This window comes from Diadema setosum, chromosome 7, assembly GCF_964275005.1.
Source record: "Diadema setosum chromosome 7, eeDiaSeto1, whole genome shotgun sequence".
NCBI classification, from domain to species: Eukaryota; Metazoa; Echinodermata; class Echinoidea; order Diadematoida; family Diadematidae; genus Diadema; species Diadema setosum.
In genome coordinates, this window is record NC_092691.1 from 9,377,123 (window position 1) to 9,397,513 (window position 20,391).

Sequence of the window (20,391 nt, forward strand, 5' to 3'; positions counted from 1 at the left end):
TACTTGATCCTGACATGGGGTATGGTACACTCTTCAGTGCAAGTTAATCCACTTCATTCCCAGACAAGGGCGCCGGAAGCGGGGGGGGGGGGGGGGGGGGCAGGGGTGGCACTTGCCCCCCCCAAACATAATGTTGGGGGGGGCAAAACGAGTTTTTGCCCCCCCCCCCAAGTGCCCCCTGTAACAAATAATTAATCACTGATTTAAAGACCAAAATGAACAATAAAGGCATATTTCTTGTCTAAATGTTGTAATTTCATAACTAAAAATGCAAAAATTTTCGCCCCTAACGGGGCGAAAATTATAATACACTAACAACATACATTATTGTATCTATACACTAATAGTAACTTATGAGTAAATTTAGTGTATAGATGGTAGCCTCGTGTCCTTGAGTGTGCCCGCTGAAACATACCTTTAGTAAACCTTACACATTTCATTTTCTTCTTTGCTTTCTAGCATATAAGAATATTTTTTTATTGTTTGAACGATGCGATCACGTTTAAGCTTTTAATGAGTACATTTCAGATAAATTGCAAAGTAAAAGTGGCTCGCTCGTTCTGCCCGTACTTATAGTAAAATGAAAAGTTTTCATAAGTTATTATCATAGTCCTTCGCAGTGATTTCTTTTACTATGTTTCTTTTACTATGGGAGGGGTATCCCCCTCCCACACCCTCCGTCGCTCGGTCGCTTCGCTCCCTCGACGAGGATCTCACACCATCACATAATATACCCCCGGGTATGTCTAAGATCATAGTCCTTCCAACTGATTTTCTTCAGTATTTTAATTCCCTAGAAATTTGCTTTTAAATGTTCTATAAACGCGACTTTTATACTCTGTTTTTACAAGAAGTCCCTACCGTGGGAGGGGGTGTCCCCCCTCCCACACCCTCCCCCGCTCCGTCGCTTCGCTCCCTCCCCGAGGATCTCGCACCATCACATTATTAATGTACTCCCGTATGTTATGATCATAGTCCTTCCAACTGATTTTTCAATATGTTAATTCCCTATAAATTTGCTTTAAATTCTCTATAAACGCGACTTTTACACTCTGTTTTTACAAAAAGTCCCTACCGTGGGAGGGGGTATCCCCCCTCCCACACCCTCCCCCCGCTCGGTCGCTTCGCTCCCTCGCCAAGGATCTCACACGTACTCCCGTATGTAATAATGAGTCCTTCGCACTGATTATTTTTCACTGTTTAATTCCTTAGAAATTTGCTTTTAAATGGTCTATAAACGCGACTTTTGTACCCTGTTTTTACAAAAGCTCCCTACAGTGGGGGGGGGGGGGGGGTATCCCCCTTTCCACACCCCCCCCCCCCCCCCCGCGCTCACTCGCTTCGCTCCCGCGCCGAGGATCTCACATCGTCACGTGCCCCTGTTGAGATTTTGCCCCCCCCCCCCCCCAAAACCAGAACTGTTCCGGCGCGCTTGTTTATCCCAGATCTATGTGATCTATGTATTTTGATGTACATTCCAAAGGAAACTTAGATCAACGTCGAATTTACTACGATGAAATTTGTTTGTATAAACACAGAATTTTAGAAAAAACGATATTCTAGTTAATTCGTGATTGACCAATCACAGACGTTTTTACTTCATATTTCGGGTCATCTCGTATATCTCAGCCAATCACTGTGCAGTTTATAAAAACTTTGGGGAATTCCCCTCTTGCCGTCCAATATTTTAAATATTGGTCGCCTCGGCAAAAATTTTGGTCGAGTTCAACAAACTTTCTAAGTGGGTCGGAGGTTATGAGGTGCGTCGACAAAATAACACTTGTATTTGGGCTCTAAAAATCCTCTGCATGGATAATAATTTGTTATATCAGTATCAATATACACTAGAAAAACAAAAGAAATGAATTCATAGGGACCAGAGAAACCAGTTTGTTATATCAGGTAATTCGTTATGTCAGATCTTTTTATATCGAGTTTCCACTGTAGTTGCCAGCAAAGAGTACAAAGGCGCTAGCTAGCTCAGTTCTATCAAGGAGTCTTGCTTCTTATACTCTGGAGTATTATAGCTGTTTCTGGCATGTTGGACTTTGACGCTTCAGCGATCGTGTGTTTTTAGCATAATTCGTCTGTTTTCAGGGGCAGATCCAGGAATTTCATAAAGGGGGGTGGGCTGACAAATATGGTTTCTTAAGAAAAAAAATGAAAGAGGGCACAGGCGCCCCTTTCATTTTTTCCTTTTCATTTCTTTTGTTTTAACACTTGAAAATGAAAAATGAAAAAAAGGGCAGCACCCTCTGGATCCACGCTGGTTTTCAGCATAATTCTAGCATACTAGTAATAGTAATTGTTGACAAAAAAGAAATCACTATTATGTTTTGTGTATTGTATTTATTTTCATTCGTTTGTCGGCTAATTCATTGAAGAAATTTACAGTAGGCCCAGGGACCTTTTAAGCTACGTATAGGCCTAAAACCATTTTTTTTTTTGGAGCACATTGGGAGAGCATAGAATTTAAACACTTTTCTTCGTATTATTATCATTGTAATTATCATTATTATCATCATCATCATCATCATTATTTGGAACCACAATTCTAACAATTTAACCGATCGGGCACCGTAGTTATAGTGAGGTCCTTGCTTGTCAGCCGATATAGGGCACCACAGCTGATTGGGAACCACAATTATAAAATCCGATCGGGGCACCAAAATTTGTAGGAAAATTTGAGAACTTTTCTTTTTCTTTTTTGTTTAGTTGTAATGAAACAACATGGACCTCTGCGAAGAGCATAAAATAACATCAGGTAAGAAGAGAAAGGCACCGGGTGCACGTATGCAGGAGCAAGACCGACACCCACGATTCATACAGCCCACGAGTTCGACATTTGTATGCATTCAGCAAAACAAGGTCCCTAGTTTTTGTTGAGAAGGAGATTCCTCAGATCTTGTGAGATAATTATCAACCACAGAAACAAAGAGCATACAATTCTAAGAGGTATCAAAAGTTTAGGACCTATTTGATGAAAATCGGGTTTGAAAATGGCTAGGATGTCCACAACTTGTCTTGAACAAAGAGATCTTACTTACTGAAAAGGTGGGTCAAATCACATTTAGGGTATAGCCTATATTGGACCACTTTGTTTTACTTTGTTTCGGATATCTCTTTCAAAACTGATTTTCTTCAAATATACCTCTTAAAATGATTGTATATGCTCTTTGATATTCCATAGGCCCTAGTGTTTTCTAATTATCTCTCAAAAAGTTAAAACCTGAATCCCTATTGTCAACTAAAAATGGCATCCCTTTGAGGACGAGTTCCGAGTATTAGGCCATAATATAATTTTTTTTTAGGAAATGCGTGTTGTAACAAAATCAAATCGTCCTCAACGTGTTGTAATGCGGAACATCGTCACTATTTTATCTAGTGTCGAACTCTTGGGCTCAGTGACTCGTGGGCTGTAATCACCTTCGTGAGTGTCGAATTCGTGGTGCGCACCCGGTTAGAATAACGAATCCTACCGATCATTTTGGGATTAGAACAACTTCATGCGGAATTTGTGTGTTTCGGAATAACAAACCTTTGGACTATAGGCCTACTAAACTTATTTCACTTCCGAAATAACGATCAAACCTTAAAACGAATGTAATTTTTCGTGTTAATCACCCTATTATATTCACAATAATAGCCCCATAATGGCAATATACGGGACCTATACCGTATCATATTCAAGAATTAATGATTTCCACTTTTATTCGAAAGTTCTGAACTTTCTTATGTCACTCCGATGGGCAGGGATGAAAATGCACATTTTAATTCTTGGACTTGCAGGATACCAATAACAAGAACATGATTATGATTATGATTATGGTTATGAACATGATTATGACAATACCACACCAGTTCACTTTTTTATAAGTTAAAAACACTGAATATATTTGATATAAATACCTTTCATTCTTTGCTTTTTATGTTTAAGTATTTGAACAACTTACTTCCAAACATTTTTCACGATTTCTTTACACTGAATTATACCGTTCATTTATATCCCACTCGTAATTCGCAAAATTTTCATTTAGTAAATCCCAGATTATTAATTGCACAAAAATCTATAAGACATAATGGACCAAATCTTTGGAATACACACCCAGATTATGTTAAATTATGTAAAACTTTATATTCTTTCAAGGCTTTAGATTGAAAACTACATTACTGTCAGATTACAATCTATGAATATAGCATTTGAATGTATATTTTGTTTTGTTTGATCACATTTCTTTTCCTGTAAATTGGATTTAAAACTACAATAAATATACGCAATGTTTCTGTGTCTATCATTTCATTTAATTCCCATTATCTTCAGCATCACCACCATCACTTTCATCTTCATTATCACATTTTCCTCATCGTTACCCTGTCAACATCATCATACATCATCATCATCATCATCATCATCATCATCATCATCATCATCATCATCATATTTCACGTTACTCTTATTCATATCTATGCACTAGGAATATAAAAACATAATGTATTTACAGTGTCTTATATTTTGTAGTATTTCTCCATTCCGCAAACAACATAATTTTTTTTTGTGTATATGTAGATAGGTCCCTGGGCTGCTACGTGCTCAAGCTTTTGCTTATAGTGGCAGTCCTTCTTCCGCATAATTTCTCAGATGATTATTTGGAAATTTGGTAATACGAGTTATATTTTGTTAATGAAATTAATTTACACATCGATTTTCCTTCTTTGAATCATGTACTTGTAATCTGCTTACTGATATTCCATGTGATATTACTGAAAATAATTTTGATTTATGTATGAAATTGTGTTGGAAGAAAATAAATCAAACAAACAAACAAACAAATACTCTCTTATGTTCCAATTCCTTTTTTAACCATTAGGCCTACTTGCCTACAGTTTGATAATCATGCTTACAGAATGAGATATGAATAATCTGCATAACCAGGGATGGATCCAGGATTTCCGTTAAAAAAAAAAGGGGGGGGGGGCACAAAAATATTACTAGTGCCACTGCCGGGTTTAACCCTAAAACCCAAGGGGGGGGGGGGCACATTGTGCCCCATGCCATATTTTCGTTTGCCACTCCTATACACCCTTTACTCGATTTTAACCAAATTTGGTGACTTTTCCTAAAATCTTATTGCAAACATTTTGATGTATAATTTAGCTATGTCCGATATTGCTGGTTGCCATGGCAACCATAAACTGACAACCATGTCCGTCCCCAGATTTTGCATAATTTTCTGCTCCAATTTCAGTTAACAAATGGATGCAATGGGGGTTTTCTTGGCTGTAATTTGCTGAAGGACCAAAATGTGAAGTAATTATGGTTGTGAATTACCATGAAATGCTATTCTTATTATTTCCTTTACATTATGACATAGGCATCAAACAACAAATAGTATAATCGAAAATACAGCACTTTCCAAAGAATACCCTTTTATTTTGTGTTATCTTCACACAAGCTTTGCCTGTAATATCATTTGTTTATCAATTTGTAAACTCAAAATTTCAATATTTTGGAAATGTGAAATGATACCCAATAGTACCCATTCCAAGCAATACATCATAGGTTTCATATATTTCTTTATATTGTAATAAATAGAGCCCCCACATGTTGACCTTAAGAAATTTCAATCATAAAAAATAGTGAAGGATGACATGCTTTTCCTTTTTGGTAAATATGAAAATGATTGATGTAAAATAGAAACATAACCGTATACTGTGGATAAAGAAATAAAAAGAAAAACATGATTTTAGCGTATTTCGTATGTATTTCTTTACATTTTGTTAGATAGCGCCCTCAGTGGATGATCTTGCGAAATTTCAAATGTTGGGTCATGGAGAGTACTACTAGTATAATTATGAGTTGCTCTTCCCATGGCCAAATAATCTATTATGACGGTCATACATCATAATAAAGAAGTTATATAGGGGGGCACAATGTGCCCCCCCCCCCCCCTTGGGCCTGGAAGGGGTCAAAATAGCTTGGGCTTTATAGGGTTAATCAGCTGGTAAGCAACAACAACAAAAAAAAAAAACAGACAGGCAGACAGACAGACACACACACGCACACACATACACACACAGGCTTTTTTTTTTTTTGCACAATAAAGGAATGCATAGGGTGTAACCACTTTGCCCCCGTTATTTTTAACCCGGAAGTGGCACGCTTTTGACAAAAACTGTCATCCGATGAATCGTGGATAAGGCCTTTTTGTGTTTTTGTTTGTTGTTTGTTTGTGTGTTTGTTTGTTCGTTTTGTTTGTTTGTCAGCTGATTAAACCCGGAAGTGGCGGACTTTTCAAAACGTGGCGCCGGCCTTGTAACACAAGGGAAGTTGCATTCCAACGTCGTTTGTTAATCATAGACAATGATTGACAGATTATGTAATTGGTAGAATCTTGGTTTGGAAGGGGTTTTTTTCGGTGACCGTATCCAAATGATCTGAAGAAAGTGGTAGAAAAATTGCTAAAGAATTATTTTGTGCAAAGTTATGACTTGTGCCACATTATGGCACATAATATTTTTTTGACCACAGTATACTATGAGTGATGATCAGGGTATTAATCAGTGCAGGTCAACATATACTATTAGTCTCTTTTTGAACCCGTTGAGGACGAGCTGATTTTGCTACAACACAGTCATGTTTCCTATATACACTAATTGCCCCAGTATAAACTCGGGACTTTAGTCTTCAACTGATTTTGATAATGGTAGGTTTCCCCGGTCAGGTTCATTGTTTTGTCATTCATCAGAAGCATCCATTTTCTTCAAAATTAATGCTCAGGCATAAAAAAAAAAAAAAGGTCATTCAGAATATTTTCCTTCGTTCAAATTGAAAAAAAAAAAAAATTGGCATGTGATTTCGCAATTATTGATACTCATTGACTGCGTTTGCATTTCGGCAATGGTTATTCAACTTCGTCGATCCACCTGTCGCCAGCTATAGCTCTTTCCGAGATTTCAAGTTCGGATATGGGCAAACAAGTTCATGAAAGGAACATTCAAATCAATCCTGTACAATGCCCATGGGGAGGTATAGGCCTACTGCGTTTTAGACAGAATATCTACATGTGGATAACACATGGATGATGCAAATAAGATTAAGATGAAGATCAGAAAGTTCTGTGATGATCATATTGATTAAGATTAACTTAGTTAAGATGTCAAATTGATATTGTAAACAAAATAAGTTCTTAATGAATAAAAAGATGGAAATTAGAGATAAAGACAACCATGATGAGATGACACGACGAAATGAGGAGTTTATATTGAATTTTACATTAACATGTTTAGCAAAAGAAAGCAGTCTGGATGTTCAAATAAACAAATGCTGATCATGGTGATGAAAATAGTGTAAGATAAAAAGTAAAAATCACATTCAGTGACTAAAGCTGGACATAATCACTGTTGCTCAGAAGTATACGTGCATTACGGAACGAATGCTTAATGATTATTGTGGAGACAACCTGCTTTTAAGTAGGTGCTTATCGAACCCATCCAATAATGCACTAACTTGGAAATTCATGCCCACACACGAAATTGAATAGTCACACCCTAAATTGATATTTTGACTGCACTAATTTGGGTGCCTAAAAGAGAATTTGAAAGCATTAGACGTGAAATCGCACCGCTTCAAAAATTCGAATTTGAATGCACATAAAATGAAAATAAATGACACCTTTGGCCGGGAAAACCTATGCTATATAGCGGAGGTCATAATGAGCACCATGATAAACGCAAAACATAATACAGTTCCCGGCTTTGCGAAGTAAATCAGTGTTATCCGATAAGTAGATTTAATGAATATTGGGGATTTTGTGTACCTTAAAGAGGAAATCCAGTCCAAACATATTAAGTTAATCTGATAAAAGAGAGTAAAATCTTAGAAGTTCAATGGTAAAAAATTTGACTGAAATCGGATGAAAATCAAGGAACTTATGACATTTTGAAGTTTTTCAGCAAAACAGTTCTTGTACGGTGGATATGAATATGCAAATGAGTGAGGTGACCATACCCTCACAATTTTCCATTGATCGTGTACAAAAAAGAAAATGACGAAAATTCAATGTTTCTGTCATATTCCTGGTTGAATAACTATAGAATAGTGATCAGTTAGATATATGAGGATTCGAGCTTTGGACATAACAATTCTGCGTTTGAATGAAAAACTGAAAATTTCAAAAATTTATGAACAAACTATATGGTAAGTTGTGAGGGAATGACATGCTCACTTTGCCATTTGCATTATTCATATTGACTGTTCAAGAACTGTTTCCCCCAAAATAGCGAAATTTCAAAATATCATAACTTCCTTATTCTTCATCTGATTTCGATCAAAATTATACCGTTGAATTCGTATAATATTTTATTAAACTCTTTCTTATCAAACAAACTCATATTTGGACTAAATATCCCCTTTGAAAGGTAAAAGTCGACGGTTTTCCCCTTATCACACAGGGAAGTATATCAACTGGTGGTGATTGTGCAGACTAAGATAGTAATAATGAGTTAGTTCGTCGCAGAGGGGGTAGTTCCGACCAAACAAAAGTCGTGAAAAGGCAAAATCGTAAGGATTCATAGGCCCTACCGGTAGTAATACATGCAGAACCCGCGTATAGCTTGAATTACTTTTCAGGAGCATGATTAGAGAATATGTGATGAGAACGCTTATGGGAGAATCACCAACATTCAGAATATGTAACACCACGTTATCATCACGTGATCAGCGTATAGGGAATAACTTTTACCGAATTCTGTTATGGGAAAGCATTGAAACTTGTATCTCCTATTTGCAATGAAACTGGTTGATTCTATCCTTATTGTACAAGACAATCAACTTGAACATCTAATATTCATTTAATTTTTTTTTGTCTTTCTTTCTTTTTAAAGGCCGTTGGCTGAGCTGGCCGGTAAAGACCAATGAGTTTCCAACAGGCATGATCTGCATGGCTGTGGAGTTTTGCAGAAAAAATATATATATTATTACAGAATAACCAGATAGTTTATATGGCCCGTATAGCCATACCTCGCTTTTGAGGTCTTCATCGGTGGTGGGGGAGGTTGTAAGGGGGAAGATTGGTCCTACCAGTCCTCCCCCATGGTATAAGGACTTTTTGAAAAAAAAAAAATGTTTAAAAGTTACATTTTCAGAGCAGGATGAGAAGAAAGACATTGACTTAGATATTGTTATTCAGTGAATAAAACATTGGGATTTACGCTGTCTGTGAAATAGGAAATGGAAAATGAAATTCGGCGTAACTAACTCTTATTAATATTTGAGTGACGACAGAAATATTGACTTTAAATGATGCACTAGGTAATGAGGACATTCATATACAGTGTATCAACTAATACTCTACACAGACCCAAATGAATTAAGTTCAAGAAACAAGTTAGATAATTATGATAGATATCAGAGATGATATAATATGATTATGATATAATTATGATATGATATGATATGATATGATATGATGTAACAATATACGATATACGAAATGATATGATACGCTATTATGGTAATGATTATGATGATATCATATCATCATCATATCATATCATATAATATCATAATTATCATCGTATTATCATATACATGTAATATCATAATTATCATATCATATCACAACATATATCATTATCATATGGGTGTCGTGGCTATAAATTATAATTACTATAGACCAAAATGAAAGATCTAATAAGTCTGTTCCTTGAATGCATTTTAAACAAACAGAATGGTTTTGTAAACTGAATGGAAAATGGAAAAGGAGAACATAAATCTGGCATTAACTGATAAAACACATCATTTTCATACAATGGCTTTCGTCTTCAATTAATATGTTAATTGTCAATCAGTCCGCTTCTTGCATGCTCTATAAACTGTGTAAGTTTATAGCTAGAACACTGTTTGATAAGCTCAACCCTTTATACAAAAAATTATAGTGGAAATACATTGATGTTTATATGGAATACAGTAGAAAATAGCACTTATTAAACTTAGGTATATTAGCAAACTTTAGGATCTAGAAAGTATGTTTTGTTTTTGTTTTTTTGAAATCAGGTGACCGTTAGATTTTGAAATATGTTTTGCTGACGATAACAAAATATTTGACAGAGAATCCGATCATGTAAATGCTATAAAGGCGACTCTCTGAGTAGTAAAGAGAATGATGATCGATAGAATAAGCCCGGTATATCAACTATAAATTTATATGTAAAATTACAGTGGGTGGGTGCCCCCTCATGTGCCCCTGCCTGGACCCGCAGTCCTGTACTAATGTTCATGTTCCATGTGTCGCGTAAACAAACATTCTAATTCTTGAGAGGAAAATAAAATTTTAAAAATGAAGCATTATTCATAACAGGGCGTTGAATGTAGATTTAAGATAGCTGTAACTTCTCAAACTAGTTCACTTTCGAGTGAAACTCTGAAAAATTAAAGGCAGATAAAGGGCTATAGAATAATAATAGCAAGCAAGCAACACATGAAGGTGTACAGCCGTCACAGTTTGAGCAATTGCTCCTGAAGCAAAGTGATTATTTACTCATCTGCCAAAGATTAGGCATCAAATTTTCTATATAGCTTTTAAGAAGTTTGTACTTCGATTAACAACTCCTTTGATTCCTCTTCCTAATGTCATAACTAGGGGTTGATATGTGGGGATAACCTAGCCGATCAGTACCTCTGAAATTTTTGGAATTATGCAAAGGCAGCTTATTATAACAGTATGACGATACACCAAAGGTGGACTGTGTATACTGAACATTAAGAAGATCATCCTTATGTCACCATGTTACATTTATCAATCAAGGCCTCTAGTAGCTATTTTGACTTTTTTTAATCGTTCGACGCGAATTAATTTGTCAAATCAATACCAACTCCTGTGGAATCTCACGACATTATGTCGATGTAATTTAGCATGCAGGAAACAAGCATTTACTGTCAAACAAACAAACAAACAAACAAACAAACAAACATAAAACAAAACATAAACCCGTACACGAAATAAAACAGCCCCACACCCCGGATATAGCTCGCTTTCCGAAAAAAAATCAAATTGTACCAGATCAGCCACCAAAATGAGGTTAGTACAATGTGTTTAACATTATTCTCATGATATAAATTATTTCTCCAGAAAATCAGATTGTTGGAAAAACACGCCTTGAAAGTTGTCCATTGATCAAGATGACGCAAAACGTGGGGTACGGGCTACGTAAAACAGTTTATTCTCACAATAACTAAATATCGATTAGTTTTATTGTTTCGTATCGCTTCTACGCACACACACAAACACACACGCACTTGCTTTATTCGCTAAAGAGATGATAAAAAACACAAAATGCACTCACTCTGATCATCAGTTGCCTTATCCATTTCGCTCTTCAGGCACGCTTGATTACCCAAATGTGGGTGAACACAATCTGCAGGGAAGAAGGACCTTACGTTCGTATGTCAACACAAACGAAACATATTTCGTAAATTTCAAGAAACTGCTGACCATGAAGGTGATACTATCATCTCTCAATAATTTTATATGATTATTTTCGGACGATATTTGATACCATTCGTTCTGGAAGAGAAGAGTGCATGAAGAATAGGACTAGTGAGGCGTAACAGGCACTGTTATTGTGAATCAAGCACCCCCGTATACATAATAGAATATTCCAAATCTTCGTAGTTTACAACTGACATGGCGATGGCGTCCCTAGTTCCCACAAGTGTTCCCACACGAAGATATTACTGATTTCATTTCCGAGTAAGTATAATTACTACTGATACAAAATCTTCTCAATATTTGATACATCATAATGTTATGTACATCTCAGATGAATTGCATTTGGGAATATATGTGACGTATCTAGAAAATAAGCGAGGTTTTACAGTCACACCATTCTGCCACTGTCAACACCGATCCCCTTCGCTGTATAGTGTTGCGCTGCTGCATGCAGCGGACAGCCGGCAGGTAGCTCTTGATCGGTTTGAGCCCTGCAACGCTGGGACGTGTAGAGTCCGTCCGACACCGGCGCTGCAGCTGCAACTGGCAGTAGTAGGTTGTTTTTACGTACCGACCAGGTAGGTTTTCTGTGCTAGTGCTGTGCTGTGGTACGTCTTCTGTGGTAGAGCACCACCAGCAGTCTGGCATGGTTGTTACAGTTGACCTTTAGGCTTTAACAACCGTGGTTAGACATCCAGAAAAAGACTTGTTTCAGTTCCAACAATTTTTGTTATGTTACATTCTTTCAACTTCAGTAGACTATTATAGAGTTCTACAAATAATGAATGTTTTAGGTTATGAATGCAATGTGGACAGAATATTATTAATATTTCATGAAAGAAAGATGAAAGATGAAATGATCCATTCAACGAGGCGCAGCTAAGTTGAATGGATTAAAGATTTCATCTTTCACCGAATGAAATATTCTGTCCATTGCACAAATGGAAAACATTGTTTGTTTTATATAATGCCTAAAGTAGATCCTTGTCATTTGATGTTTTATATTAATTTAAACGAGAGAATCTGAGATCGAGAGAGTGCTCACTGAGCACTTTACGCTAGCGTGCTGTCGCATGCACACACTGCAAACGCAAGCATTTTACATGTGTAGTGTGCCGGGCTTTCGGTGTGCGTGCAGTGGAGCAATTCATATATGGATCCAAAATTGCACGGTAAATGGAGCCACATGACTGAGGCACAACTGCACGTGTGACGACGTCATAGTAACTAAAAAGCTGGCTGCACACACATTAGACACGACTCACGACTAGAATATGACCTTATGTCAAGACCATGAGACCAGGGCCCCATTTCATAAAGAGTTTATTTGATGACAACTCTTTGCTGGAATGACTATTGTCATGGTAATGACAAGAATACAGCTTCTTGATTGGCTGTTTGCTGTGGAAAGTTGTCATTCCAGCAAGAGTTGTCATCCTAACATCTTTTATGCAATGGGGCCCTGGTCGTACGACCTGGCAACGCACACAATACGATCAGATTAGGCTTGTGACCTTTCTGGCTTCAGTACATTTTACCAATGAGTGTAGAAGCGCATGCAGTGTGCATCGCTTGCACTTCTATGCTCTTTGCATAATGCTGTACCATGATTGGCTGAAAGCCCATGACTGGTCATGGAAATTCATCTCTGTAACTCTATGACTGTTACTTTTACAATAGTGTTTTTTTCCCTTCAAAAGGAGACTTCAGTCCAAAGAAAAAGTGTCACCTACTTGTACACATGTAGGGACACCCAGGAAGTATAGCCCAGTCTGGTGAGTCGTACCGTGAGGTTATTGGTCAGGTAGTCATAATTGCCCCTAAATTGAGATGCTCTCATAGCTGAAATAAGGTTCAACTCTATTTCTTTCTTTGTCTCTTTTATAATCTGTTTTTAACTTACATTCCACAGACAAGGATGCTGTAAATGTGCAAAACAATGGGAAATGTTCGACTCTAAGGAAGACAGGCATTTTTGCTCTTAAAGGGACGCACTCACAAGTATGGACGTAAGGATACGTGATTCTGGCTCTGTGCACAATAACATGACATCTTCGCCGGGCAACTATGAAGTTGATTCAAGCATTGGATTCGGCTCCAACCTAGACACAAGTTTTGAACTGATGTCTGCCAGTCAGCTTAGGGATCAACTGAGAGTAAGTGTGAGCTTATAATCACCCACTATATTTTGCAAACATACATGTACACCATTTTAGATCACTAATGATGTACTTGTAACTCTTGCTCGTACAACTGTGTATGTGTATTTATACAAATGTATCTATTACAATTTATACAAAGTATATGTATGTGTTTTACATGAAAGTGAAAATTGCTAAAGTACATTTATGTAGTAGCTACACTTCATGTGTCTAAGATTTCTGCATCTTTGCAGACTATAATGATGCTCAACGTTGCCTTCAAGATTATTGACAGGGAAAAGAAATTATGTGAAAGATTTTAATCTGTGTTACTGTACTTCAGTGCTCTTTGCACAAAGTACAATACTACATGCATGTATGTGTCATTATTCATGAGGGAAAGAATACCTCTTTATGCCAAACCAGAGAAAACGGTTCCCTGTATACAGATTGTATGATCACCCAATTTCTTTAGCATCTTTCAGTATCCTGATCTCAAAATTCAGTAAACATTCCAGCTGAAATTGGTTTGTTTGGTTGTTTTTATTTTGTTTGTCTCCTTTATTGTTATCATTCTGGTAAGTATATTTTTCTAGGAAAGCGTTATAGGATTTTTTTTTTTTCTGGGGGGGGGGGGGTATGATATTTCCAACAATTGTTATACTTGTTTACATGTTTACATTCTGCTTTTCTGACACTATTTTTTTTTTTTGTATTGTTATGACAGAACCTGTATGTCCCCTACGTATGGTCTCAATAAAACAGAGTAAAAGCTGACAGTCTCTAGCAATCTTTCACTCTGTATTCTTTTAGTTTGCATAAAATATTTTTTTTTTCTTTGGGGGGGGGGGGGGTTGGAGGGGGTTGTACATATACAAATGGCAAATTCTGACAAACTACACTGTACATGTCAGGGTATATATCCCTGCTGAAATGCGTGTGATGATAAGCTATAGATTGTACGCACGTGTGCATTGTACGTAGTTACTCATTTTTTCCTTTGAAATCAAATTTGATCCATTTCCCAAATTTAAACAAGTATTCATTTCATGAAAAAAAATCTACACATTTATTGTATATTTATAAACGAGATGCATTATGATGTACAAATTGTGTAGATTTCATGTTTTCAATCCTATACTGTACTCAGACATGCAGCGTGATAAGCTGTCATGAATACAATGTACAAGTCTATAAACTAATTTTACATGAAGGGCTGGTGCCAAGGAAGAATCAGTTTTATTAGTATCATTAAATTCAAAATTTGACGAGTCCACCAGGAATTAAATTTGTAAAGCACCAATTATACAGCAGGCTATTTTAAATTCACAATGAATGGCAGTATCACCATCACAGTCAACTAGACTACTCTAACCTATTTTTGATGTGCATTTTAATTGCACTTTCATAGACCTGACAAACTGCCATTATCATAAATTCTATTGATATGATAATTGCAATTACTGTAATGTACACCATGATCTTTTAATGAAACTTGGTATAATATGATAGAGCAATACCAGCAGCGTTGATATGGAATCCATAAAGGTTGCTAGTCTCCGAAGTGTTTGATGCTGCTGACATATATTTGTACACAGAATTATACAATGTATGTGGTTGCAAGCCACCTCAATCAATTACTAGTATATTGCAAGGGGATAGAAATGCAAAATTGAAAATATGATGTTTGGGGATCAAGGTGGATCTTTTCATTTGTTGGCTACATGTGTCTACTCCTCAAACAGGGTATGTATTGACTCCAGTCTGTATCACCACAATGGTAATCCTTCATCATTGGTATTATATTGCTACATGACTTCCAGTTGTGATGATTTTACAAAGTGAATGATTAATGTTCACTCATGATTCCAAACTCTGAAGAAGTATGGTTTCATGTACCGTTTTACCTGTCTCTGGAAACACTTTTTTTTTCACATTGGAAGGGAAATCTGTTTGGCTTTTGACACTGGTCTGTGTTTTTAAGCAGGATTATTTTATTTAAGCCTGGTTTACCAGGAACTATATGAGTAGTTATTACTTTTAATGCATTTGAAATACAAGATGGCAATCCATTTCTTGAATCGAAGAAGTAGTTAAACAATGGTGTGGAAATCTTTGAGGAACTCACATTTTGTTGTAGGGTATGTACAGTTTGTACATTTTCAAATTAACTTAAAAAAACAATGATCAAGAATGCTTGTTCATATACTGGGTGAGATAGGGCTTACATTTACAATGTACGATTTGATAGACTAAGAGACCAAAGTGAAGATGGAGAGCTGTTGAACTAAAAAATATTCTTATGCCATGGCAAATGCAAAAGTATATTGGACATGCACCGCATGATCTAACACGGTCTGTGTTAACAAGTTGTGTAAACCTTTATGAGACTCTTGTCTCTTCTCCGCTTTCATAAATAAAATTTTTGTATTGACATACAACGTGCTCACACTTAATGGGATTCTTGTCTTTTCTTTGCTTTCACCATTATACTATCTGAGACAGTTAGCAATTGAAAGACAATTTACACATGACATTATGGCCAGTAAAAATGAGTAGGCCTACTTTTGTCAGTGTAACTAGTTGATTTGTACAATTGTAGATGGAATAATATTCAAGGAAAATGTGTTATGTGTGATGGATCCCAGGAATTCCATTTTCACTGTGATCTTGTGGCGCAAGGTGGAGTGCTCCATGTTGGCCAAGTGTGAGACCACGCAGCTGACTACATACTTGTTAAGTCTTTTTATCCTTGCATAGAGTGTACTTGATCTGGAAAAGCGTAAACATAGAGCATTGTGCTAGTGCAGTGAGTAAACTTTGTGGATGCACAAGAGTATACATCACAGGCAGCAAAGCAAACTCTTACTTTGACATTGTACAATAGAGCAAGTGTACACTAATACAGTAGTAAAATTTGTCTGTAACTGCAGCCCACACTTGGCAACTCAAGCATATTGAGAACTAATGCCTATATTGATCAGTGTAAACTATGTATCAGAAGCCCCTAACTTGTGCATGCAACTGAAAAGAAGTGTGGTTGCTTTTTGAATTGACATTGATTGTAAATCTGTGTTTTTACAACTTCAGTTAAAAACAACATCACACACACTTTGTACCGTAATCTGATCAACACTCTGTGAAACTGATCATAAATTTATCCAAATCAACCCCCAATCAAAGTTCAAAGTGTACAGTGCATACACCGCATGCCTCTCTTGTATTTCTCTAACACATAACCACACTGTGTAAAGCAAACAGAGTAATTCGTAAGTAAACTTGAAACTAGACATGCACTAGCTGTGCCTTTCAGTTCCTGTATGAGTGTACATGTACTTAACAAAATTGATGCAATAGTTTTGTCTCGTCCAAATCCAGTACCTTGATTGTTTGGTACCTCTTAGTGCCCACATGTTCATACAGAGTGATGGGATGTCTTGTCATTATACTGAATGCCTCATCAAAATTGCAGACATACAAGCACTGTACCTGTGTAGATCTAATTTGAAAAGAATTACTAGTTACATTCATGAGCATTGTGATTGGGTAAACATGAATTTACTAAAACCATTAAGCATTTTCTTGCAGGGCACTACATTGTACCAGTGAGGTGGGAAGAGACACCTCCCTGATTGCATGCATTATACATTTGTAGTTGTACACTCCAAAAGCACTTTAAAGGACAAAGTCCTCCTTCATATACGTATACATAAGGATTGAGAGAATGCAGGAATATTGGTGGAACACATCAGTGAAAGTTTGAGGAAAATCGGACAATCCATTCAAAAGTTATGAATTTTTGAAGTATCTGTGCAGTCACTTCTGGGTGAGAAGACTACTGCAGTGTATGATGTCACATGCATACAACGATATAAGGAAAATGAAAAGAGAATTTCACAAAACTTTACTTTTTGAATAAAGTGCACATTTCTTCGACTTCTTACTGACGTACACGTATGGTAATATTATTCCCCCTGCCTTCTGAAAGAGAGAAGTCGAGTATTTTGCTATGCGAGAAAAATGGGAATATGTTGAATTTTCCTTTTTCTTTCTTCATATCATATTGTACACGTGTGACATCACAAGCTATAGTAGTCTTTTCATCCAGCCGTGACTGAGCATAAACTTCAAAAATTCATAACTTTTGAACGGATTTTCCAATTTTCCTCAAACTCTCACTGATGTTTTCTACTAATACTGCTGCATTCACTCAACCACATGTCTATGAAGGTGAACTTGTCCTTTAAATAGCCAGTACTTGGCCTTTAGGCAAGTACAATTTACTGTACATATGATGTGCAGTGTAACATGTGCAGAAACATACATTACATGTGCCATTAAAAGAAAGGTGAGAAAAGTATACTGTACAAAGAACTTTTTGGCACACTCAGGTTAGCAAATCAATTTTATGGATGATTACAGTTTCCATTGTACAGGGTACAACTGTACCTGTTCTGAATGCGGAAATATGACTTCTTGAAACGTTTCCCTCACATGGTATGCTTTTTACTCAGTTTCCTGGTTGTGTCCATAATTGTACAATAATTGTGTAGAAGATCATGATCCTATGATGACCAAGTTCTATGGGTGGTCTGATTTGTTACCCATGGTGCATGTATGTAAAGCCATTTCCAGCATTAGCAATGCTCTCCCAGAGTAACCTGTCACTAGGATTAATTACCCAAGTGATCACCCCCCCCCCCCAAAAAAAAAAAAAAAAAAAAAAAAAAAAAAGATCAAAGATTTTCTCATCCATTCTGGTCAATTGTTTGTGTAGTGTGTATTAGATATCCGTACACATACATTTATGGCAGAATGTTACCAAAAAAAATATAAAAAAATTATATGAACGATAATGTTTATATACGTATTGTGCAAGCTACATTTTGTACAATGTACATGTACACATTTTGGTAAATCTGTTACACTTTATATGTTGTACATGCCATATGGAAGTTGAGTGTAGTGTTTATCAATTGCCATGTACAATGTATGTAGTTTGTGGTGATTTATTTTCTGTCACATCTTTTCTTAAAATCTGCATGTTTTTTTTATCCATTTCTTTGTTCTTTCAGAGGGAACAAGTGAGGCGAAGAGAGAAAGAGGTAGAAATTGATGTCCTGAAGAGAACTACGGGCCCAAGTCATTATGGAGGGAGTAGTACCACACCCAAAACCTCCTCCCCCTTGCATGGGAAGTTGTACGGTGATCTACCTAGCAACAGTCAAGACTCAGATTCTGGTATAAGGTGAGAAAGAGAAAAAAAAAATCCTCGTACTGTAGGGATGGTATAGTTTTGGTTGAGATGGCGATTCTGGTTTCAACTTTTTGCGAGATAATTAGAAACCACTTATCTGAAGTATTAAACAGCATGCATATAACTCTAAGAGGAATTAAAAATTTAATTGATGAAAATCGGCCTTGAAATGGCTGAGATATCCCCCCAAAAAAGTAAAACAAAGTGGTTCTAATAAAAGGTGGGACCCACCTTTTATTAGGACCACTTCGTTTTTGAATATCTCAGCCATTTCAAAACCGATTTTAGCTAAACTTTACATTCCGCCGAGAATTGTATGCTCTTCATTGATATTTCTGATAAGTGGTTTCTAATTATCTTGCAAAAAATTAAAACCTGAATCCCCACTTCAACCAAAACTATACCATCCCTTTAAATTGCTTATCTTTGTTTATTAATGGATGGCAATTTCTTGCAGTAACAGCTTGACAATGAAAAAAAAAAGGAGACATAACCAGCAGGTATCATATTTTAGATTGGAGAGGGTACCACCACACATCTCTTGTGCAATACATTATGTACCTCATTATTATGAGGATAACTGCCGCTCACTCAAAATGTTGTTTGTGTAAATGAATACATTCTGGTTTGGCCACTGGCTATTTACCAGAAATGTACAAGTTGTATGTGAAAATATCAATGTACTATACATATAACACAGATATCGCATGGCTGTCATTTATTGTGCATTGTTGAATTTCCATGCACACTTTGTACAGTAAATCTATACAATGTATCTTCTTGCAGTCAGAGCTTAGTTGATAGATCTGGAAATGTCTTCACTTTCTATGCTCTTGGCTGAACAGCTATACAGGTTCAAGAACCAAGTCCCCGTACCACCACATGTCCCCTCCCCAGCCATCCACCTCCCTCCCCCAGCTGTCCAGCAATCACATGACCCATCGGAGCCCCTCCTCCGCCCCCCTGCCGCACTCCACGCGGAGCTACGGGGGAGGAGTGGGGGCGGGGAGCCTCATGGGGGTTACCAATGGGGGTGTGGGAGGGAGCGTGGGAGTGGGTGGTGGTGGGAGCATTGGGGAGGACTTCTGGAATACGTCCCCCTCCTCCGTCAAGAACATGAAGGATGCCATGTATGAGAGTGAGCAGAGGAGACTGGCTTTGGTTGAGAAACTCAGAGAAGCTCATGAAACTCTACAGGTGGGTGGATTCTTCTCTCATTATTTCTCTCCTCTTTTAATAGTTTTAGTAGTTAAATACCGGTACAGGTGTGATAGGGTACTCAAATAGTGTTAATACTATAATTGATCATACTTCAACAAAAACCAGTGAAGTAGACAAATCCACAGACGCCTTTACAGCAAACAAATTTAGGCAGTTTAGTATATATGATTATCATTTAATATTGGTTTGTGTAATTACTGTAACTATCACCACAATTACAGACTGTGTATAATAGAGCCTGAGTAATGTCATATCTCACTGTTGATCTATCATCCCGTGTTAA

General features: G+C 36.9%; 1 protein-coding gene across 1 annotated transcript in view; it reads left to right on the plus strand.

Annotated features, from left to right (window-relative positions):
- Positions 1-13,438: 13,438 nt before the first annotated feature.
- The window catches only part of LOC140230363 (uncharacterized), a 42,331-nt gene continuing 35,378 nt past the window's right edge, over positions 13,439-20,391 (plus strand). The window contains exons 1-3 of the mRNA XM_072310511.1: positions 13,439-13,645; positions 18,706-18,878; positions 19,733-20,084. Coding sequence (XP_072166612.1) covers positions 13,493-13,645; positions 18,706-18,878; positions 19,733-20,084 — 678 coding nt within the window. The 5' untranslated portion in view covers positions 13,439-13,492. The remainder of the gene's footprint in view (positions 13,646-18,705; positions 18,879-19,732; positions 20,085-20,391) is intronic.